The sequence below is a fragment of the Manihot esculenta genome, chromosome 5 (assembly GCF_001659605.2).
Source record: "Manihot esculenta cultivar AM560-2 chromosome 5, M.esculenta_v8, whole genome shotgun sequence".
Classification (NCBI taxonomy): domain Eukaryota; kingdom Viridiplantae; phylum Streptophyta; class Magnoliopsida; order Malpighiales; family Euphorbiaceae; genus Manihot; species Manihot esculenta.
Genome location: NC_035165.2, coordinates 3,814,485 through 3,838,341, shown reverse-complemented (window position 1 = coordinate 3,838,341; position 23,857 = coordinate 3,814,485). Strand labels below are relative to the sequence as shown.

General features: G+C 31.2%; 2 protein-coding genes and 1 long non-coding RNA gene across 4 annotated transcripts; 1 reads left to right on the top strand and 2 right to left on the bottom strand.

Annotated features, from left to right (window-relative positions):
- Nucleotides 1-1,803: 1,803 nt before the first annotated feature.
- LOC122723629 lies at nt 1,804-3,010 on the bottom strand. Its single transcript, XM_043956395.1, has 3 exons — nt 2,461-3,010; nt 2,016-2,366; nt 1,804-1,885 (listed from the first exon to the last, which is right to left on the bottom strand). The coding sequence occupies exons 2-3, from the start codon at nt 2,301-2,303 to the stop codon at nt 1,847-1,849; spliced, it is 327 nt and encodes a 108-aa protein (XP_043812330.1). The 5' UTR covers nt 2,304-2,366; nt 2,461-3,010; the 3' UTR covers nt 1,804-1,846.
- A 1,684-nt stretch (nt 3,011-4,694) lies between these two features.
- On the bottom strand, nt 4,695-5,163 carry LOC122723661. Its single transcript, XR_006350672.1, has 3 exons — nt 5,132-5,163; nt 4,806-4,949; nt 4,695-4,725 (listed from the first exon to the last, which is right to left on the bottom strand). It is a non-coding gene; the product is annotated as an uncharacterized LOC122723661 (long non-coding RNA).
- A 12,727-nt stretch (nt 5,164-17,890) lies between these two features.
- On the top strand, nt 17,891-19,539 carry LOC110615486 (vestitone reductase). 2 transcript variants are annotated; one of them, XM_021757340.2, is made up of 4 exons: nt 17,891-18,111; nt 18,210-18,734; nt 18,835-19,027; nt 19,105-19,539. In XM_021757340.2, the coding sequence occupies exons 1-4, from the start codon at nt 17,991-17,993 to the stop codon at nt 19,304-19,306; spliced, it is 1,041 nt and encodes a 346-aa protein (XP_021613032.1). In that variant the 5' UTR covers nt 17,891-17,990; the 3' UTR covers nt 19,307-19,539. The 2 variants fall into 2 exon arrangements, with proteins under 2 accessions (XP_021613032.1, XP_021613031.1); XM_021757339.2 differs by having other exon boundaries at nt 17,895-18,111; nt 18,207-18,734.
- The last annotated feature ends 4,318 nt before the right edge of the window (nt 19,540-23,857 follow it).

The following is a 23,857-nucleotide window of genomic DNA, read 5'->3' as shown; positions in this document are numbered from 1 at the left end:
AGCGGAAAGAAAAACAAGCTACCTAGAAATGGTCCAGTAGAGGAGGAACGAGTCCCTGAGAGAATACGTGACTAGAGTCAGCTTGGAGGCTCTGTAAATCCTCGAGCTCGATAAAGCCAGGGCAGTAGAAGCCATGCAAAAGGGGACCACCTCTTCGGAGTTTTTTGGATCGTTGTGGAGAAAGCCACCTACTACCCTGGCAGGATGATGCCTTAACCACTAGCAGATTTGCAGGGAAGTAGGAGACAGGGGAAAGGGTATGGAGGACAAACAGTCTGACAGACAAAAGCCCCGTAGCACAATGGCTTCTTCCCTTTATCAGGAGCTGAGGATAACTGCTCCACTACCTTCTTCCCTTTGTCCGCGGAGGGGGGAGGGGCTGTCTTTTTAGGCCCTATAGCACAAGCTCGCTTGGCAGTCCTGCCTTCAGTAGTAGGCTCTGAGGTCCGGCTTGCTTGCTAACTGCCCCTCCAATCATAATGGCCCCCATAGCTTGGAGAGGTGGGACATCCAAAGGGGCAACCCCAATGCCCTCTTTCGAATCGCTCTTGGTAGACTCACTGATGGCAATAGGCTTCTTCGAGGCCAACTTAAGAGCTACCAGAAATTTGGTTGGAGTTGAGGCTTTAGCAGGGATGGAGGCCTTCGAAACTACAGATCGAAAACCCCATGCAGTAGGTACCAATGCCAAAGTTGGAACAGGGGTAGTAGTTCGCTTTGCTATAGCAGGGGCCACAGCCTGAAAGACCTCTCGGGTCACATCCGCCACCGTTTTGCCAGCCTTGAAGGCATCCAGCGTGGCCTTCATGCTCTTCCGGAATAGGGAGAAGTCACTACAACATTATCCATATCTTGTCACAAAATAAATTGTAGCTAAAAATAGAATTTTCGTGGCTAGATGCTTTTGCCACAACATATTTTTCCTGTGACATGCCGTAGCTAGAAGTGGCGTAACTAAAGTTTAGTTACAGGATTTACCTGTGTTGTGGCTAAAATAAATATTTATAGTCACACTTTTTATTTAAATGAAGCAAAAATATTGCCATTAAAAATAAATATTGTGGCTAGTTATTAGCCACGAGAATGAAATATTTGTAACCACATTTTCTTTTTGCCACAGCAGCTTTTTTTTGTAAGTGATTTTGCTATGATTATGTTACAAAAATAATAATGTGGCAATTTAAACTTATGTATAGTTACAAATTTAATTTTATGGCTAACATATCTAAATTTAGCCATAAACTTAATTGTATGACAAAAAATATTTACTATTAACCACATTTAAATAATTATAAGGCAATAATAAAATCTATAGCCACAAAAATAAGAAAGTGACAAGTTCTAGTATAATTGTTACACTTAATTTTATTTTATAACTATTGAATAAAGCCACAAAATTATTAAATTAGAAGCTATTCTAAATATAGTACATACGACTACTATTAATTATTTGTAACTAAAATGTAATATTTATTTAATTTATTATTATTTAATGGGATTATATTATAATTTACTATTACATATGTTATTTATCTATTAATAATTTTGGTAAAATTTATAATAGAATATAAAATTTATATAAAAAATTTAGCTAAAATTTAAATTTATAAATAAATTATATATTAATATTAAGACTCAATCAGAATGACAATTATAAAATAACAATAAATTTAATCCAAAATAACTAATATCCAAAATAAACTAATTTAAGTCATAAAGTAATCACACTAAAAATACTTGAAATTATAATACTATACTAACACTAATATTAATATCTAAATTTTCTAAAAGTAGTATATAAGGCTGCTGGCTGCTTCAAAATCCAAAACTTCAAATATACTGTAAATCATCCTCCAATTTCATCATCTTGGGAATCCTCCATAAGCTGTATAAAATTTTATTTGAAAATATTAATAACAAAATTATATAAAATAGATAAGGTTCATACTAGTTATATAGCTTATAAAAATTCTTATATTAGAAAAAAAAATGAGACTTAGTTTTTAATCACTTACTGATGCAATATTATTGTTTTTCTCCAAAAGCATCTTGAATTTCTGCTCCCATATTCTATTCATCTCTGCAAGTTTCTCATCCATTTGCTTCTTAACATCATTTATTTGTTCACTTGCTTCTTTTTGAATTTGTTGGACATGCTCGTTTGCTTCTCTTCTTGAAGTATCAAGTTGTCTAAGTAGTTCTATCTTTGTAGGTCTAGCACCAAAATATTCCGTGACATTTTTTTCAGAACCATAAGCACGTACATAACCATTTTTTTCTGGCCCAAGTACATCAGCAAACATAGCATCATCATCCAGTGAAATTTGTCCTTCTTCTCGTTGTTTCTTTAGTTGCTGAAACTTTTCCTATAGAGATATTTATATTTATTGATATTAAAAAAAATCAAAATATAGCATAAAATACATAACAAATAAATAAAACATATGTAAAAAGTATTACAATGGCTTCTTGTGATATTGGATCAATTTCTTTGCCTTGCTTTCTCTTTCTGGATTCAAGAAAAAGCTCTAAGCGAGAAGGTGTTTTTTCATTTTTTTTCTTCTGTTCAAATAAATATAACAATTAGTATTAGTTTATCATAGATCTATATCAATAAAAATTTGAGTTCAAGCAAAACCAAACTTTCCGTAAAAGAGTCAATTGACTTAACTACAAATATGCTGCAGATAAACAAAACTTGTATAAAAGAGCTAACATTTTTACAGCTAATGATATCAATTCAAGCGTTAAAATTCATAATACTGTTGATTATTGTTTACTCTGTAAGTTTGGATGCTCATAGGGTTGACCAATCATAATTCATTCCTATATTTAGAATATTAAACATGGTCAAATTCCACCATTAAATGAGTGAGTTATTAATGGTGTTTGCTGTCTAATCTAATACTACTAAAAAATTGCCATGTTTAACTTTAATGAGCATAAAGAAAAAGGGGATTTGTTTTGATGTGGGAAATGAAGGTTAATAACGGCAATCTGAGTCTAATTAGGCATTTATAGAAAAAATAGTAAATGGCATATCAAAAAGTTCTAACAATCATATGAACTTCAAAAGGCATTATTATTATTATTTTTTTGATAAAAATAGCTTTTATTAGAACTTTGAGAGTTATAGCAGAATACAAAGAATAACAACAAGCAGCTAGCTTATACCATTACAGGTTGACCAGTTCTTGATTGTTGAGCTACTATAAAGAATTTGGATTAAGGAATAAGGAAAGCTAGGCACATCTTAAACCAAACAAAAGATCCATAAAATATCAAATCATAAACTTTCTCAAGCTCTAAACTAGAATTATCAAATACTATTTTGTTTCTTTCTAGCCATAGTCCACAAAATGACAGCAGTAAAAAGGGATTATTTATGTATCATTTAATTAATAAAAAACACTATAATACTAATAAAATAAAAACAAACTCATACCATATGATCTCTCAGCCGAGCAAAGCTTTTTGTCCCCGTGTATGGCGGCATAGAACGCTTGCATCTATTTGTCTTATTTTTGTTGCTTCTCTCCTAAAGAAAAAAAATGAAAAATTTTCAGAATTTATGTTAGCTAACAGAAACTGAATTCATATAAAATAAATTATTAAATTTTACATGAATTTTGAATACCTGAAATGCATTTTCTGTCCAAAGATTAACCAAATACTTCCAATCTTTTACATCCATATCCTTAGGCTTGTTTCGGAGATGAAGTGAATAAGTTGCCTTTGAATCAAAGTACTTCTTCTTCAACTTATGCCTATAATACCTATATAATGCATTCATATGACCGAAAATTGCTCCCTTTCTTGCATCAGAATACTCAAAAGTGAACTTTTCCTTTTAGCAAAGAAGTAAGAAACAAAGATTATGATACTTAATAGAACTAAAAAAATTATAATCATTTTATAATGGATGTAATTTAATATAAATTTTCGTACCAATATGGTAGCCCACATGTGGTCGAGCTTATCATCGGTAATCTTATTCCATTGTTTCACTTGCAATGGACAACACGATACACTTCTAATAGTTTATCCTAAAAACCAAACAAATGCAGTAGCATTATCACCAATAGCTTGATCATCTTCATCAAATTCTACTGGCAATTTTTGCCCATTCTCCAATTGTGTGATTTTCAAGCATCGTGTTGGTCCTCTAGTTTTTCTTTTAATTGTATTGGAACCTATTTCAAAAAAAGTAAAACAATAATCATATAATAACAAGAATTTCTGTACATAGAACAAGTAAACATAATCAATTGTTTAAATAAAATTAAATGAGTAAACCTGTTGCTGCAGTTGCATTTGGATTTTGAAGTTGATTAGAAGTGTAATCAACGGTAACTGTGGGTCGCTCGTCACCAAGTCCATTTAGTAAAATATCATAATCTCGAAATAGAGTGTATATATCAATGGGTTTCGAAGGGAACTTCTTATAACTATCCATCATACTTTTCACATCTGTATCATCTTTAACCTTCATCAATGCATCAAGATCACTAAGAGTTTTATCAGCCTTCAAGTAATAAAATTTATCTCCTTTTATAACATCAAATCCACAATCCTTTTTCAAGTCATCCAATATATCAAAAAATGAGATGAAATCAACATCAAAATTAGGTTTCTCCATGAACCTACCATTTTCATATATTCTATTTGGTGAAAATATAAAATGGCCTTCATAACGATACCTCATTGTCTTCTGACTAGTATTCCCTAAAAAAAAAATTGAAGTTAGCCATCTAATTATTTACGAAAACAACTTAAAATTTACAAATCACATAAATATTATTTACCTTGAAAATTTGAAGCCTGATTTTGGTGTAACTCTTGAGTTTCTTGAAAGTTCTGGTTAACATTATTTTCAGTCTCATTTTCCAAGTTAATATTGATGGAATTCCCTTTCCGCAACTTGCATCGTCGAGCCATGATGTTTGCTTCTGTTTCATGGAAAAAATTGAATATTACACATAGAGGATAAATTAATATAAAAATAGTGAATCAAAGCTTTTTAACAGATTAAAAATGAATGAAAAGTAAATATCAGACGCCTTTCATGTGTTTAACCTAGAACAATTACAATGAAACATTAATTTTAAAGCTTTTGTAATTTTAAACGTACCTGATTGGATTTGATAGTGGGAGCTTCTCCTTCTGATAGTGGACAGAAATTGAAAACTGAATGAATCATGAGTGAGAATGAATCAGTAGCGGTCGTAGGGAGGGAATTTTTAATTTTAAGGTTTTCATTCCCCCAAGTCAAAAATATATATATTAGCAAGCTTATTATTATATTGCCGCCACTAATTGATAGGGTTCCCTTTATTAATTAATATAATATTATTTATTTTTACTTTTTTGTAATTAAAATATTTTATATTTTTAATTAAATAAGCAAAATAAAATAATTTTAATTTGTTTAAGCAAATTCAAAATCAACGCTATGAATTTTTTTTTTAAAAGAAAAAAAATCATGACCACATCTTTGTAGAGCTGTATTTTTAACATCAAAATAAATTTATTTTAAAAAAAAACTTCAAAATTAATTTATACGCAAAATACAAATATGTAGGTAAAAAAAATTCAAGTATGTAAAAAAAAAAATTTAAGTGTGCCAAATTTGGCATAATTGTGTTTTTTGATGGAATAAGACCCTAAATGTGTTAAATCGTTGGTTAAAAATTTGGATTAATTTTGGTATAAATTTAATTTATATATTGTGGATAAAGAATTTTGGTTTCTTGATTACCGATTAGTAATTATGTTCAGTAATTAATAATTCTGTAAGAAATTTTCAATTACCATAATTTTCAAATTTGCTAATTGGTCACGGTGATGGTTATAAAATGCTCACCTTTAAGCATATGGCAGTGTAAAGTTCATGTTACTAAGGGTGTGTAGTACCGATTCTGAAACTGATTCCTAGAAGAAAGCGGTACTAGATAAAAAAAAACGATTCCTAGAAATTAAAATAAAACTTTAATTCTTTACTTAAATTAGTTTAAAGTCAAGAACATTAAAAAAAAAAAGATGGGACGCAAAATAAACGATAGTGCCTTTCTTACCCCAAAATGTTACACTCATACATTATAAACAAAATTGTTATTTATTAGTAATCATTTATTCAAATATTAAATTAAAATAAAACTTTAATGGTTTACTTTAATTAGTTTAAAGTCAAGAACATTAAAAAAAAAAACAATGGGGGCCAAAATAAATGACAGTGACTTGCTTACCCTAAAATATTATACTTATACATTATAAACAAAATATAATAATTATTAGTAATTATTTATTCAAATATTCATTTAAAATAAAACTTTAATTGTTCACTTTAATTAGTTTAAAGTCAATAACATTAAAAAAGAAATAATGTGGCGCAGCAGTGCATTTCTTACCCCAAAATATTATATTGTTAATCATTAGTAATCATTTATTCAAATATTCAATTAAAATAAAACTTTAATTCTTTACTTAAATTAGTTTAAAGTCAAGAATATTAAAAAAAAAGATGGGACGCACAATAAACGACAGTGCCTTTCATACCCCAAAATATTATAGTTATACATTATAAACAAATTTGTTATTCGTTAGTAATCATTTATTCAAATATTCAATTAAAATAAAACTTTAATTCTTTACTTAAATTAGTTTAAAGTCAAGAACATTAAAAAAAAAAGATGGAACGCACAATAAACGACAGTGCCTTTCATACCCAAAATATTATACTTATACATTATAAATAAACTTGTTATTCATTAGTAATCATTTATTCAAATATTTAATTAAAATAAAACTTTAATTATTCACTTTAATTAGTTTAAAGACAAGAACAATAAAAAAAGAAACAATCGGGCGCAAAATAAATGACAGTGTCTAAACATTAAAAAAGAAATGAAAGGTGTAAAATAAATAACAATGCTTTTTTTACCCCAAAATATTATACTTATATATTATAAACAAACTTGTTATCTATTAGAAATTATTTATTCAAATTTTCAATTAAAATAAAATTAAAATTGATAATTATAACTAAAATTGATTCATTAATATGTAACTTTTTAAGTTAGAAAATAATTCTCAATAACTTTTCTATATAAACAAATGGACAAATGAAGAAAAATTGATTGAAAGAGAAAAAAAATATATATTATATGAAATTTTTTAGAACCTCTAAGCATATTTTTTGAACTTGATAAACCAATATATAATACCTAGAGGACCTCAGAGTAATTCTCCAAATTATTTTATTAGTTATAGTATTCTATCGTAGTTATATAATTGTGGCTAATTTGATTGCTAATTCCATGACTCTTTGATAATTATAACTAAAGTATCATAGTACTCATACAATTCATTTAGCTACGATGTTGTGGCTAATGATTTAGTAATAGTTATGACAAACATAATTACATGACTAATATTTTTATATTTCTGCCACAAATTTTTTATAATGACTAATAAACTGTAACTAATAAAATAATTATTACTACAATCATATTAGTTTCTTGGCTATTAAAATTATTACCTATAATATTAATGTGTTGTGACTACAATGGTAGTAATTGTTACAAAAAAATTAAATTTATAGCTATTATATCTATTAGCTATGATATTACTTTGTAGCTAAAATTAATTGTGGTAAATAGTCAACAAATAGTTACATTATATATAAAATAAAAAAAAAACATATTAGTTATAATTGTTGCATTTTTGTTACTAAATAGTTTAAATTAGCCACAATAGGTTTTTAGCCGTAATAAAATAAATATATTAGCCACAATAATTTTTTGTATAGCTACGTATCGTAACTAGAGATGTAATATGTTGTAGTGAGTTATTTGGGAGCTTAATGTTGTCAATGGGAATGACAGAAGCTGAAAAAGAGATATCAATTTGGATTAGAACTCAGAATAACAAAAGAAAGTACAACAAGGAATAAAAATAGAAAAATAATAGTTAGTAGTACCAGCTTCTCGACAGTCCTAGAGGTTGGACATGAACATGCACTTCTCGATATCATACTTCTTTCGTACAGAGGTCAGTCGAAGAAGGCAAACTTGGTCTAATAGGATCAACCTGGGGAAGTCGTTGCAGCCTTAAGGGACTTCCTCCCAAGAGAGATCAACATCCCAGTTGATCTCTGAGCTCTCTTTCAGCTCGATTACCACAAAGGCCTCAGCCCAGCCCTTTATTGAGTCTTTGTATCCATTGAAAATAGTCAACCCTCCCTGGGGACCAAAATAATAAAACCTCTAGTTGGATCTAATGAGACGAAAGAAGGTAAAAAACAACGCGATAGAGGGGGTAAAACTCCAACACAAACAGACAGACTCGAAGCAGCACATGAAAAGGATGGAGTTGGGGGACAATATACGAGGGGTCACTCCGAAGTGATGGAATACCTCAATGAAGAAAGGGGTGAAAGGGAATGTCAGTCCGAAATCGCGCTGCTTAACAAAGAAAACTAAGTTACGTCCTTGCTGGGCATCTATTAAACCCACTGGAAGTGGATTGGAAAGAACAACCCTCTCATTAGGAAGGGGAGCCCTAATATTATAAATAGTAATATCGGCGTACTCGCTGGAGAAGAAATTTAAAGAGGGAAGAAGGGATTATAACGACCCGAAAATCGGACCGCTACCGGCGCTAGGATCCGGGTCGGCTTAAGGCCGCCAGGACCCGTAGCAAGCCTAACATTCATCCTGTAAACATATTAAATCCCAAACATGATCAACACATACATAAAATTTTGAACTTGTCTCATTCGATTACCAAACTCAACCTGTGCATGCACAACTCATAACCATCATTCCCCTCATTGGAGTCCTCAACTATGCTCCAATGGGAGACATTCATTCATACATTAAGTTTGGTTTTCATAAAATATCATTAAACCATTACATTTGAAAGATCATGTATTAAAAGGGATAGACCACATACTAGGGTCAAGCACCACTCTAATCCTCAATAACATCATTTCATTACATAATTATTCAATACTATTCATTACATTACTGAACTGAACATTACATTACAATATTTATCATGTCCACCACTAGCTATTACATAATCATGACTTTACTCTAGCTGACCTCCTGGTCTAGCCCGTACCTGCAAACCTGGGGTTAAGGGAGTTGGGTGAGCTACTAGAGCCCAGTGAGCAGAATAATAAAACATAGTATTCAAAACATATGATAACATGAAATGCATCACAGCACAAATAATTCACATCAAGGATGAACTTGTCACCATTTAACCCTCCATACAATCTAATCATGCCAGGGGCGTAGTGCAGGCACGCCTGGACTTCCATAGCATAACATACATATCCAATAGTGTCGAGGGCGTAGTGCAGGTTCGCCCGGACTTTCTCTTACATAGTGCCAGGGGCGTAGTGCAGGCACGCCTGGACTTCCATATCATAATATCATGTCATAACGTGTGAGGGCTAATGGATCATTCAACATTCATCCACATCAACAACATAATATGCAATGCAACATATTCGTGAATTCTAATGCAAGCACCCTATATAACTCATGGCATTCATGATGTGTGAATCATGCTAAACTTTCATTATTCATTTTGAAAACATAGAGAGTTATTCCACTCACCTCTGGCTAGCTCTGACAGACACTGAAGCAACTGATTCACTGCTGGGTCCTCGGTTCCTCGGGTCCGAACCTACACAGGTGGACTCAAATGAGGGACCAAACATACATAAATATGACTCTAAGATACTCCCCAAAAACACCTTAAAACAATCATAAAAATCATGCATAGGAAGGCTGGACAGGGCACTTTCGGCGGCAGGTTCGGCGGCCGAAAGTCCCTCTAGAGCCGAAAGTCATGCACCTTCGGCGGCACTTTCGGCGGCCGAAGGTTCCCTCCAGAGATGAAACTCATGCATGTTCGGCGACACCTTCGGCGGCCGAAACTCCCTTCCAGAGCTGAAAGTCCACTTTCGGGGGCAGGGTTCGGCAACCAAAAGTTGGCCTCCACAGGCAGGTTCAGCGGCCGAAAGTCCCTTCGGCTGCCGAACCTGAGTTCTCCCAAAGGCAGAACTCAGCCTCAACTCATGCACAAATGCCTCCCAAACTTCACAACTCAACCAAAACATGCATAAACACATACAATAGCTCCTAGGGGTTTCAAACTATCCTAAACCCCAACTACAACACATCAAACACACATAAACAACCCACATTGCACAATAACTCAACATAAACCCATGAACTCAAAAATAACCTAACATGCATTTCTACTCCAAAAAATCTTCATGAAACTCGTTTAAAACATATAATGAGCTAAAGATCGACTCTTACCTTTTGAAGATCGAGAGAGAGTGTGTGACCTAACTTGGAGATTTGGGGAAGATGGGTTCCTGAGGTCTCCAAGCTTCACAACTTCGATCTAAGCTTGAAATCTTCAAAAACCAAGTTAAAATCCATAAGAAATCATGAAAACTCGAAGGAAGTAGCTCAAAATCAACAAGGGACGGCGGTGAGCTCACCTTGGCCGAAAATGGAGAGAAAAGCTCGCCCGTTTCGGACAAAGGACCCCTTTATAGGTGGTTGGCCAGGCCACTTTCGGGGGTCTAATGTGCCTCCGCATGCATGCCATGTTCGGCGGCCGAACATAAGGTTCGGCGGCCGAACCTGGACTTCCCTCACTTATGCCTTCGGGGGCCTAAAGCACTCCCGAAGCGCATGCACGTTCGGCGGCCGAACCTGAATCTTCCTCCAAGGCTATTTTCATTAAAAACTCAATTTCCTTTTTGCTTAAAATCATAAAATACATTAAATCATTTCATAAAACATGATTTTACCTTTCCAGAAGTTTTCGACATCCGAGATTCCACCGGACGGTAGGAATTCTGATACCGGAGTCTAGCCGGGTATTACAGGGATAATAGAGGATACCAAACCCATGACATCAGGAATTCTAACGGAAGCCATGAAAAGAGTGAGACGTACCTAGAAGCGAAAAAGCAGATATTACAGAGGAGAAGGAGAGCAAGTTAGCAGAAGCAGCACAAGAAGAAGAATTAAGAGCAAAATAAAAAATATGAATTTGAAATGGGTAAAGGTGGAGAGAAGATGTTTTGACAAAAGCACTTCTAGAATCGCGTAGTCATAATTGGAGTTTTAAAATTTACCCCCTCATTAATCATGAATTAATTAATGAGCAGATAAAGGGGCACTTGATAACAGTTGGGTCTCGGATACCCAGGCCACAGCTGAGCCCAAGAGAGAAGACCAGGCTATAGCCCTATGAAAACCCAACACGCTGATCCACCTATGTAAGCGTAGTTCAGGCCCCGCTTTAACAAGACGGATAGAGTAGGGTTTAAACCCAACTGTAATACCCGGCTAGACCCCGGTATCGGAATTCCTACGTTCTGGCGGATTTTCCGTTGGAAGTCGGGATTCGAGGATGTCGGAGCTTGCCCTAAGGGTATAAGAAAGGTTTTTAAGATGTTGTTTTTTAAGTGTTTTTATCATGTTTGCATGTTTTGAGTTAAGAAAAGTGAGTTTGGAAATGAAAAGGCCAAGGGGACAAAAGCCAGGTTCGGCCGCCGAAGGTGAAGTTCGGCCGCCGAAAGTTGCATGGTTTGGCATGCACGTTAGGCCGCCGAAGGAAGGGTCGGTTGGTCACTACAAAAGCCCCTTTGCCCGAGACTTGAGTGTTAAACACTCTGTTTTTGGGTCAAAGGTAGGTTCAAGCTCTCCTTGGTGTGATTTCTCATGTTTTCCTCAAATCCTGCATGTTTTAACTTGATTTGAGCTTTGTTTTAGAGATTTGAGCAAAAGGAAGCAAAGTTGAGCACTTGGAGAGTTTGATTGAGTTTTTCCCCATCTCCAAGCTTGGATCATCAATCCTCTAGTTCTTCCAGAGGTAAGCATGGATCCGCACCTCCCTTTATGTTTAAAGTATGTTTTAAGCGTTTTTAGAGAGTTTTATGGCATGAGTGGGGGTATAAGCATGAGTTTGAGCATATGTGGCTCATATGAGTTTCTAGGAGTTTTGTTGTTGTTTTTGGGGCTTGAACTAGTTTTGAGGCCTCTATATGCATGCGATATGTTATATGTTAGTTGAGAAGTGTTGGTATGCATGTTATGGGTGTTTGATAGGATGAGGAGGCTGAGAGCATGAGTTGTGCTTGGATTCTGCCTTTTTGGAGAATCCAGGTTCGACCGCCGAAGCAAGGTTCGGCCGCCGAACCCTTTGTGGAGGCAGTTTCGGCTGCCAAACCTTGCCCCCGAAAGCTAGGCTTTTGGGTGAGAAAGGGGCTTTCGGCCGCCGAAAGAGGGAGTTCGGCCGCCGAAAGTGCATGAGTTTCGTCTCTGGACGAGACTTTTGGCCGCCGAAGGTGCCGCCGAACATGCATGAGTTTCGTCTCTGGAGGGAGGTTTCGGCCGCCGAACCAGCCGCCGAAAGTGCCCAGTCCAGCCTTCTTTTGCCCATTTTTCCATGCATGCCTATGATGTTTTAGAGGGGTTTTGGGGAGATAGTAGGAGTTATGTTTAAGTAAGTTTGGTCCTCATTTGAGTCCACCTGTGTAGGTACGGACCCGAGAGACCAAGGAGGCCCACAGAGTTAGAGTTACAGAGACTGCTTAGCACTTGACAGAGGTGAGTGGAACAGAACTTTATTTTAAAAGTTAAGAACTGTTTTAGCATGAGTCATGCATCATTAATGCCATGTTTATATAGGATGCTTTGCATTAGTATTCACCAAGTTGATGCATTGCATTATTACTTGTATATGTGGATGGGACCGAGGCGATCTCAATAGCCCATAAGTCTGTCATTATTGTATGTCCTGTGTGAGCTCCTTTGGGGGCCGGGCATTTACCTTGGATGAGTCCTGTGAGAGCCCTTATAGGGTCGGGCACCATGAGTAGTTAGTGAAAGACCTGTGTGAGCTCCTTTGGGGGCCGGGCACTGACAGAGGGAGTTTTGGGATCATGTCCAATCCGAGATGTGAAATGTTTGTGCAGTGATGCATCATATGATAGCATGTTTTAAATGTGATTTTTTTTATAGATTCCGCTCACTGGGCTTTAGCAGCTCATCCCTCTCCCTAACCCCATTTTTCAGGGCCTCAGAGAAGAGAAAGAGAAAGAGATAGCAAGGGTAAAAGGCATATGTACTAGTATAGAATAGTGGACATGATAATGATGTACAGTACAAAGTTTATGTAATGTATAGACATGATGTAATAGTAAGTTATATAGTGAGTTATAGAATTGTGCTTGGCCCTAGTGCTTGGTATCCCTTTGCACATGATCCTTTTATGTTATATATGATTGAGATAATGTTGTGATGATGATGAGCTAAGCTTGGTGCATGGTAGTCTTTCTATCTCTGTAGTCACTGTATGGTACCATAGCAGGTATCACTCTTCGAGTGCATACAGACAGAGCATGCATAGTCCAGGCTTAGTGGAAGTTATACAGAAAGAAAAGATAGTCAAGCAGAGAAAAAAAAAAAAAGGGTAAATAACAGTTTTAAGCTTAAGTCTGATCATGTATGGGAGTTATCAGGTACACAGAGTTGACAGTAGGCTTACTACGGGTCCCGGCGGCCTTAAGCCGATCTGGATCCTAGTGCCGGTGATGGTCTGGTAAGCGGGCTGTTACAGCAACTTAGAGGGATCCAGCTCAACTGATTTGATAGGTTAGTAGAGCAAAAGACCCTTACACATCCAGGATCATATCAACACAGACATCAGAGAGACTTAAATGACCGCCTAACGAAAGGAAAATAAGCAGTATGTCAAAACGTATGACCATACGTGAGAATGATATGTTATACTGTAATACAATGGTAGTTACACGTCACTAAAGAATAAAAAAAAAAAGAAAGAAAGGGATATGAGTCATTCAGGCTAGATGGACACACACATACTCTAATCTAACCTTCTATTGGATCTCTCCCGAACATCCCCATGGTATTTATAATTTTTATTATATATTATATTTAATTTTATACTTTAAATATTTGTATTATTTTAATTTTCCTAAAGAAAATTAAAATAAATTGATTAATAATTTTTAATAGAAATATTAAGTTTAATTTTACAAAATATTTTAAAATAACGCTTTAGAGGGCCGAAATTACAATAAAACCTAACGCCTTGTACCTAATCCATGAGAACAACAAGAGACCCTAAAGCCTAACGGGCAGAAATCCTAGGACTAGTATTGCGTCTTATAGGATAATCTGGTCCCTGAGGTCCCACCAGAGGAGAAGCATTGCACCTATTCACCGAGTCTTGTTAGAAGAAAAAGATATTAAAAAAAAAAATATGAGCTCCTCTGACAACACAAGTAATTAAGGAGATCTAGCTAGACGTTTGCTGTCTATTAATTACAAATTAAAATTGAAGTGTGAAAGAAAGCCTATATATCTTGCAAATATATTCAGTCGATGGGATTATAGGAAGTGAAGATAATCTTTAAATTCCTGAGCAATTCAAGGTTGTAATCATCGTACGTACTGGTCTTGAGAAAGCATATAGCTTCAACGAAGCCATTCAAGGTTGACAAGACAACGACAGAAAGAGTTGCTCTATAGAATTTATTGAAGAGCATGGGCTGGATCTTGTGAGACTGCATTTACATTTCAATGCAGTCTTGGGACTTGTTTGACCATGGAGCAGACTGGTTGGCTGACTGGGCGTTGTGAGACTGCATTTACATTTCAATAGTCTTGGGACTTGTTTGACCATTGAGCAGACTGGTTGGCTGACTGGGCTTTCTCCTAACTGTTAGAGACCCATAGCATCAAAGCTGTCTAGTTTAAATGACTGAGATATTTTCTGAACATCGTTGTCAAGAATTGAATTTCTCAATCTCCATTTTTCGTTATTGTCCTTTAATGAATCTTACAAAATGCTGTGAACATTCTAAAAAAAAAAACCCATAGCTGGAGTCCATCCGTTACACTTCAGCAACTGGCATTTGCATGATTAAAATTAAATTGGAAGCAAATTACGGGGTTATTGAGTAGAATGATGAAAAAAAAATGCAAAACGAAAATAAAAATATAAAACTAATGTGTTGTCAAAAAGATAAAAATTTACCAAGAAAATGTCAGACATTATTTTATTTTTTCTTTCTAATAAAAGGACAACATAAATTTTGGGGGAATAAGAAAATATCAAGCTTTTTGAGTCTGCATTTTCTCCAGCCATCATATCGCAGGGGAGCAACATCTTTTTTTTTGTTGTTGAATATATAATTTGTCCAAATTATATTATTCCTTTAATTTTAATTTTATTTTATTTACTTATTTAATTTTTAAATTTTAAATAATTTAATACCTATAAAATAAAAAATATATATATATTACACTTTTAACTTTTAATTATTAAATAATTTAATTTTTATAATATGGTAGTGTATAATTATCACATATTAATAGTAGGCCGTCCGTTATTTTACTATTTAAAAATTAAAAAATTAAATAGAATAAAATTAAAATTAAGAGATTAAAATAACTTTTCATAGAAAGGTAGGAGATTAAATTATATATAAAAGATTAAATTAAAATTGAGGGGTTAAAAATACTAAAAATTTTAAAGTATAAGTCATGTTTGAATCAAATTTGAAGTATGTAAGGTTGATCGTACTAGAATATTTTATGAGGGCATATTATGAGAATTCAGTATGAATTTTATATTTTTTAATTATGATGCATGTATATCTGACTTGTGGTTAATGAAATAAAAATATTTTATTTGTTTGGGTGATCATATGAGATTATATGAAATGTAACAATATGTATATGTAACAAAATATATAGTAATTTTGTTATGTCATCTGACAATTCTAAATAGATTTGAATCTTTAACATTAATAGCGGTTCGATTTTTAAGTTGTTACAAAGCGTCTCAAAGAAAAGTCTCAAAGACATTTACAGATCCACTCGGTCTTGGAATCCCAGTCTCTAAATGCCACAGTGAAGGCCTGAGCTCTTCCCCCTCCCTCCTTTTGTTGCCTTTGCCATGGCCTTGGTCTTCATGGTGCTATAGGTTTGTTGGTGTTACTTGCTGGTTCTGGACTTTATTAGTTACAAGAGCTTCTTTTTTCTTTTTTACCATCTTTGTGCTTATGCTTCCGTGTTACGATCTTTGATCTTTGGGTATTTTGCTTCCCAGCCTGATGTTTATGGTATTGTTGGATGGACGAAAATTATTTGAGGTTGTTCAGGTTCTTCTCCAGCATCATATTTGGTTCCCTTCCTAGTGTGGGAGGTCGATGAAGCGGCGCTGGCTTGTTGCTTTCTGATTTATTTTCTGGGTCTCGATCGGATTGGCTCTAGTTAGGATTATGTTTTGAGTTGAGCTCTTTATATCTGGTTGGACTCCTCTTGTGACAAAAAAAAAAAAAACTAACTTCATAATATTTGAAAAGTATTTATCATACTAATAATTAATATAATAAATATTCTTTAACTAACTGGATAATTAAAGAGAATTTGACAGTCATTTTTGCAGATAGCATTTCGTTATTCTAAAATTAATTAAATAAATCTTAATTTTATTTGAAATACTCAATTTATCACCCACAAATTTATATATGCTTTTGGTTATTTTCACGTAAATAAAAAATTAATATAACTAAAACTAATAAGTTTGTTGTACATTAATTTCTTGTATACCTTTTAATTATATTGTTTAATTATTAAATTATTCTTAAAATTAATAAATTTTTTAATGTGTATTGAAAATGGTCTCTCAGTGAAATTAATGAATTAAATAAGAATTATTTTTAAAAAATATTTATAATTTGATATGAAAATATGTCAATCTATATAGAATGGACAAAATATTAATTTAACTTTAAAACATTTTCTTAATATATTAACCTCAACTCAATTCCAAACAGAAACGTCTATTTATAATTCCATGATTTTCGGGGCCACAATATTAATATGCAACAATAAAGATTATTTATTATTATTATGTCAAGCTGCTCTTGGTAGCTGAAAATATTGTTGAAAAAATCAAATAATAATAATAATAAAAGTATTATTTAGTATTTTACAAACTAAATTTATTAGTTAGTTTTTTAATTAATTTTGAAACACATTAAAATATTTTTTTAAATTATTAAAAAATTTACTAATTAATATTTTTATTAAATTTAATTATTAAATATTGAAAAAAATCTATAATGAGCAATTAATTAGTTTAAATTTTATAAATTTAAAAAATTAACTAAAAAATTTTATTTATATTTTAAAGACTAAATAGTACGATATTTAATATATAAAATTAATAAAATAATAAATTTTTAATATCTCATAAATATTTTAATAAATTTTTTAAATCAATAAATTAATTCAAAATTCTAAATAGTTATTTTTCTCAATAAAAATGTTTAATTGATATATATGTATCTTTATGCTCCCATTGTAGGATGAAAAATTGAGAAGAAAAGAAGCAAGAAAGCCTAATCATATTAATATTATCTTATTTAAATCCTATGTACAACGGCATTCTTTTGTTGTTTCTGGATTCCAGCTGCTGCTGATGCAGGTGCGTAACACTTGGCATTTATTAAACGAATGCAAACGGTGACGTACACGAAATGGATATGGACCTTATAACTACCCAAATTTAGCAAACAAGACGAAATGATAATAACATAAACGATCTCAAAACCCATGATTTATATTAATAATACGAGCCTTAAGCCTTGACCTGCGGGATTAGCACACCCGATGGCGGATTTCTGTACAGTTGTGCAATTGGTGGAAATGACTTGCTCATTAAATTTCCATGAGGTCTCTCACGTTATGATGCTATGCACCCATTATTAGTTTTTTAATAATAAACAATTAGCACCTATAAACGTGCTCATGTAGTGCCACTTTTTTATAAGAATTTTATCCTCGTTTGGCATTTTTAAGAGCTGGCTAGCTCGCCGTCGGCCCATCGTCAACTCAGCAGATAGGGGAGGAGAGATGGCAAAGGAGAACGGCACAGTTTGTGTTACTGGTGGAACGGGCTATGTAGCTTCATGGCTTGTGATGAGGCTTCTCCAGCGTGGTTACTTCGTCAGAGCTACTGTTAGATCCGACTCAGGTTTGTCTTTTTTTTTTTCCTTCTTATAACAAGATTGCTTTTGGGCCTTCCGCTTCCTGCAAATAATATATTTTTGTTTGGGATTGCGATGACAGAAGAAAACAAGAAAGACATCAGCTACATCACCAGCCTTCCAGGAGCAGCAGAGAGGTTAAAAATTTTCAACGCAGATCTCAGCCAGCCAGAGAGTTTTCAAGCACCCATTGAAGGTTGTATTGGAGTCTTCCATGTGGCTCACCCAATGGATCATTATGGAAAAGAACCTGAAGAAAGTGTGACCAAAATAGCCGTGGATGGATTGCTAGGGATATTAAGGACATGCTTGGAATCAAAGACAGTGAAAAGAGTTGTTTACACTTCAACTGCAGCCTCAGTAATGTTTAATGACAAGGGTCTAAGTGTAACGGATGAAAACACATGGAGCGATCTTGATATTTGCAGAAGAAACAAATCTGTGAGCACTTCGTATTTAGTTTCCAAGACTGTTACAGAAAAAATGGCCCTGGATTTCGCAGCAAAACATGGCTTGGATCTTGTCACTATAGTTCTGCCTTTGGTTGTTGGACCCTTCATTTGTCCTTATATACCCAGCTCCGTCTACTTGGCTCTCGCTGTGATCTTTGGTAAGCCAAAAAGAAAAAAAAAATCAATGAGTTCTTATTTCTTTCTTAATTGCACCAAATTTAGCATAAAAATATGTGACAAGTTTGTTTTATTGTATAGGGAATCTAAAGTATGAGGATTTTAATAATTTCTACTTGGTGCACATCGATGATGCGGCCAGTGCTCATATATTTCTTCTTGAAGATCCTAATGCAAAAGGGAGGTACATTTGTTCCTATCTTCAAATGACCACTCCTGCACTGGTCCAATTTCTATCTGCAAAACTGCAGGAATTTCAACTGCCGGCCATGAAGTGAGTAGTCTTGCGTTGATTCTGTATTTTTGTTCTCTTCAATTTTAAAAGATTTAACGATTAATTGGGATTTGCAGTCAATTGAAGGAGATTGAAGAGTCTAGACTATGTAATCTCTCATCAATGAAACTCATGGACTTGGGGTTCAAGTTTGGGTTTGGTATTGAAGATATGTTTGGTGGAGCTATTCAGTGCTGCAGAGACAAGGGCCTGCTTAATCAAATAGTGTATAAAAAACCAGAAGTAAGCCCTGAAAAAGAATGGGCAGACATGAGCTAATAAAACATCAGCAGCGGAGCTTGTACATTCTGAAAAAATTGATCGATGTGTTATAAACTAAACAACTTCTATATATATATATATATTTCCTTCAAGAGAGAGAGACTGAACTTACAACAAGTCATTCTACTAAGGGCTGAAATGGAACAAGTTCTCAATAGGAGCTACTGTTTTAACAATAACTTTTTATATAGTTTAATTTATATATAAATTTAATTACTGTTTTTAATTTATATTTTATAGTGATTTATATTATAATTTGAATAAAATATTATATAAAGTTTGCGATTGTAATGAATAACAATTAACATGGCCTTTTTTTGATAAATTTAATAACTTAAATAAACTAAAATAAACTTAGGATTTGACATTTTTTAAGTCAGTGTAGTTTGTTTTTTTATTAAATTCTATCTCTGAAAATTCTAAAGGATAAGATGGAACCGCGGCCTTCTTCTTTATCCAGAAGTTTCGCAATTCAAATTCTGAGCATGGTGGAATAGCACCCTTATTCTTTATTCAGAAGTTTTAAATTCGAATTCTGAATATTAAAGAGTTAAATTTTTTAATAAATTTTTTAATAAATTTTTTTAATTAATTAAATTTTTTAATAAATTTTTTAATTAATTAAATATTCGAATTCTAAATATTTGATTCGGTTTAATTAATTAAATCTTTTAATAAATTTTTTATTTTTTACGTTTTATTTTTATTTTTAATATTCTCAATTTTAATTATTGTCTAAACTTTTTATATTATAAAAAATAAAATACTATTATTCACTAATCGATTTAATTTTATTTAAAATAAAATAAAATAATTAAAATTTTTAAAAATAAAAATAAAATTAAATTTTTTAAATTAATTCGATTCATCAATCTTTTAAATTTAAATCGAATGCTATATACTTTTAGACTATGAGTTTATTGTTTTTGTGTTAAGAGCTTTCTATTTTCAGTTTGATTGGGTTTTCAATAGGCTTAAGGTCTAGGCTTTTTTTTTTATTGATTTTTTGTTATTTAATTAATAAATTATATCTTTAAAGAAACCTAAAAAAGAATATCTTCAGCTTGTACTATACTACTGTCCTAATAAAGAGACAAAATTAATTATTACTAATAAGAACATGTTTGAATATATACATATATCTATATTTATTATAAGACAATTCAAATATGAAAATTATTGAAAAAATTTGAAAAAAAACATAAAGAAAAAGGAGATTAAATATTGAATAATGGAATTGTGATGGTTCATATCTTATGAAAAATACCAATGTCAAATTTGAATTTTGTATATTTGAATACCCATAATCTAGAGTTATTTATATAAATAAATAATTAAATATAATTATATAATATTATTTATACTTTTTTTGTAAAATAAAAAATTTAAGATGCGTAACAAATTTGAATAATTCAATAGAAATTTTAATTAAAATTAAATAAATTAAATTATTAAATTTATTAAATAAATTAAATTTTCGAATGAGGTAATATATATCGATACACTAGTTATTTAAAAATTCTCAATAAAATTAATTTAATATGATATTTTTTTAGAAATTTAATGTGATGTTTAATTAAAAATAAATTGAATCAGGTATCCTCTATAAGATGTGTAAAGAATTTGAATAATTTAATAAAAATTTTAATTAAAATTAAATTAATTAAATTATTAAATTTATTAAATAAATCAAAATTTCAAATGAGATAATTTTTGTAGATATCCACCGATACACTAATTACAATTGACCAGTTAAACTTTTTAAATTTTGAAAGTTCAATATTTTTAGAAGTTTGTAGAAATTATGAGTATGTGTTGTCAATTTTACAGAATATGCGAATTGAATTTATTAGGAATACTGTGAATTTTACGACTCGTCATCTTGTTAGAACTGTTCAATTCAATTCAGGTTTTTATGTGTGGGATTTTACTCAATTCCAATTATATTATTACAATTCTTGCTTCTGACTTATAGTAATAAATATGTCATTTTCTTTAAAGAAATATCCTCCATAAAGATAAAATGGAGTATTAATTATTTTTAGCAAATGGGTATAAATTAATTAATGTATACCATGCTAATATTTGTACGGACATCTCAAGCTCTTTCATAGTAATTAGTGTGCAAATCAACTCCTTGAAGAATATCTCCAACTCTTGGCTCTTGCTTCCATATTTACTGAAAAAAAAAAAAAAATCTCCATTCTGAATTATTATACAGATAAAATCACATAGCCATTTACCTATTCCTTTTATGGAATTTACACAACGCATTCGATCGGTTCGGTTTAAAATTAAACCAAAGCGAACTGAATAAATCGAAATTTTAATATTTATGAAAACCGAACCGAATCGATTTTGATCAGAAACCGAACCGAACCGAATCGGTCTGATTCGGTTCGATTCGATTTGGTTCGATTCGATTCGGTTTGATCGATTTTGATTTTTAATAAATTTTTTATTTTTTAAACTTTATTTTTAATATTTTAAAATTTAATTAAAATATTTTAATATTAATATGATTTAGTTTCTCTATATTATTGAAAAAAACATATTATTATCACTAATCGATTCGGTTTGATTTTTTTGATTTTTTCTGATCAAAATTGAATCAAGCTAAAAAAACTGAAATTTTTAAAATTAAAAATCGAACCGAACCGAAATGAATAAAAAATCGAATCGAATTTTCCAATTAATTCGGTTCGATCAATTTTTTCGATTTGAAGCGAATACTGCGCACTCTTAGTTGAGACTCTAGAGCCACTGGCACGCACTGGATCTTCCTTTGAGAGGCATTAGTGATTTGAGTTAAATCTCCATCAATTGACTATTCTCAATTTGATTGTGAGCATACAGAATAAAAATTTGTTGATTGATGTTATAGATTATAGAAAGTAAATATAATAATATAGGAAGTAAATATTGATAGATGGTTGATTGATGTTATAGATTATAGAAAGTAAATATATTAATATAGGAAGTAAATATATTAATATAGAAAATAAATATTTATAGATGGTTGATTGATACTATAGATTATAGGAAATAAATATATTAATATAAGAAGTAAATATATTAATATAGGAAGTAAATATTGATAGATGGTTGATTGATGTTATAGATTATAGGAAGTAAATATATTAATATAGGAAGTAAATATTGATAGATGTGCAAGAGAGAGAGACTGAACTTACAACAAGTTATTCTATTAAGGGCTGAATTGGAACAAGTTCTCAATAGGAGCTACTGTTTTAACAATAGCTTTTTATATAGTTTAATTTATATATAAATTTAATTACTGTTTTTAATTTATATTATTATTAATAAATTCATTTAAAGCTATTGCGTGTTTTTTTTTTCTTTTTTCATGCCAAGTAGTATATTTGAAAAATTATTATTATTATTATTATTAATAAATTCATTTAAAGCTAACGTCATAGTTAGGTCATTTTCGAATTTCATTCCAAATAAAACAATAATGTGAATGTATTTTAATACTTATTAGATAAAAAATTTAAATTTAAATTTTAAAATTTTAAATAATAAAATCATTTTTTCACATTTACTTCAATTTTAACACTTATCTTAATTAATTTTAATAAAAAAAATTTTAATTCACCTATAGTATCATATAAAATTATTTCTCAAAAGTGCTATTGAGTAAAAAAATTTAAATATTTATATTAATTCATATTTATATTCAAAATTTTAAATTTTAAATAATAAAATAAATTTTTTAAATTTATCATTATTATAATTAAAAAAATTAATTTGAATTTAAAAAAACTAGTGGCAAATGATAATATAATTTTTAAAGTTTTATATTAATAAATATATAATCCTTTAATTTAAATTTTATATTAAAAATATCTCTATTTTATATTTATTATTTATAATATTAAATAAATATTTATTATAAATAAAATTTTCACTATATAAAATATTTCATATAAATATTATATATTAAAATATTTTATTGAAGATCTATATCCATATATTTTTATATATAAAAAAATTATATTTTATATTATTAATATAAAATAAAATAAAATATTATATATAAAATGATTTATTTATCCTTCAAGATTTTAAGATTATGATATAAAAGTGGTAAATGTTTAAATTTTTTTATTTAAAAAACTTATCTTTAATTATGTGTAAATTTTTAGATATTATCATTATAATTTTTAATTTATATTTTAAAATTTATTAAAATACATCATTTTAATTTCATTACATGCTTCAACTCTCTATTTATTTACTATTAACATTTACAATAAAGAAAATATTCTTATATATTTTAGCAATTGTATTTTAAAATAAAAGAATAAAAATTAATCTTCTTAATAATGTAATTTGAGTATTTAAAAATCTAATTAATGAAATATATTAAGATTTGATGATCGCGGGTCTAACCAATCTGGATAAGGCCGGATTAAAAAATCCAAAAGGTCATAGAACCTTCTTTAATTGACCAGGCTAACATTTTAAGCTTTGGCCCAGACGCGCCAAGTCTGGTCGTCCGGGAGCCCAAATCTTATGAGAAGA

Bases quoted from the DNA above. Each gene is read 5' to 3' on its own strand.
- LOC110615486 (XM_021757339.2), top strand. From the start codon at position 17,991: ATGGCAAAGGAGAACGGCACAGTTTGTGTTACTGGTGGAACGGGCTAT. The intron at 18,112-18,206 runs GTTTGTCTTTTT...TTGCGATGACAG, and splicing joins TACTGTTAGATCCGACTCAG to AAGAAAACAAGAAAGACATC. The intron at 18,735-18,834 runs GTAAGCCAAAAA...TTTATTGTATAG, and splicing joins GGCTCTCGCTGTGATCTTTG to GGAATCTAAAGTATGAGGAT.
- LOC122723629 (XM_043956395.1), bottom strand. From the start codon at position 2,303: ATGTTTGCTGATGTACTTGGGCCAGAAAAAAATGGTTATGTACGTGCT. The intron at 1,886-2,015 runs GTAAGTGATTAA...AATTTTATACAG, and splicing joins AAAACAATAATATTGCATCA to CTTATGGAGGATTCCCAAGA.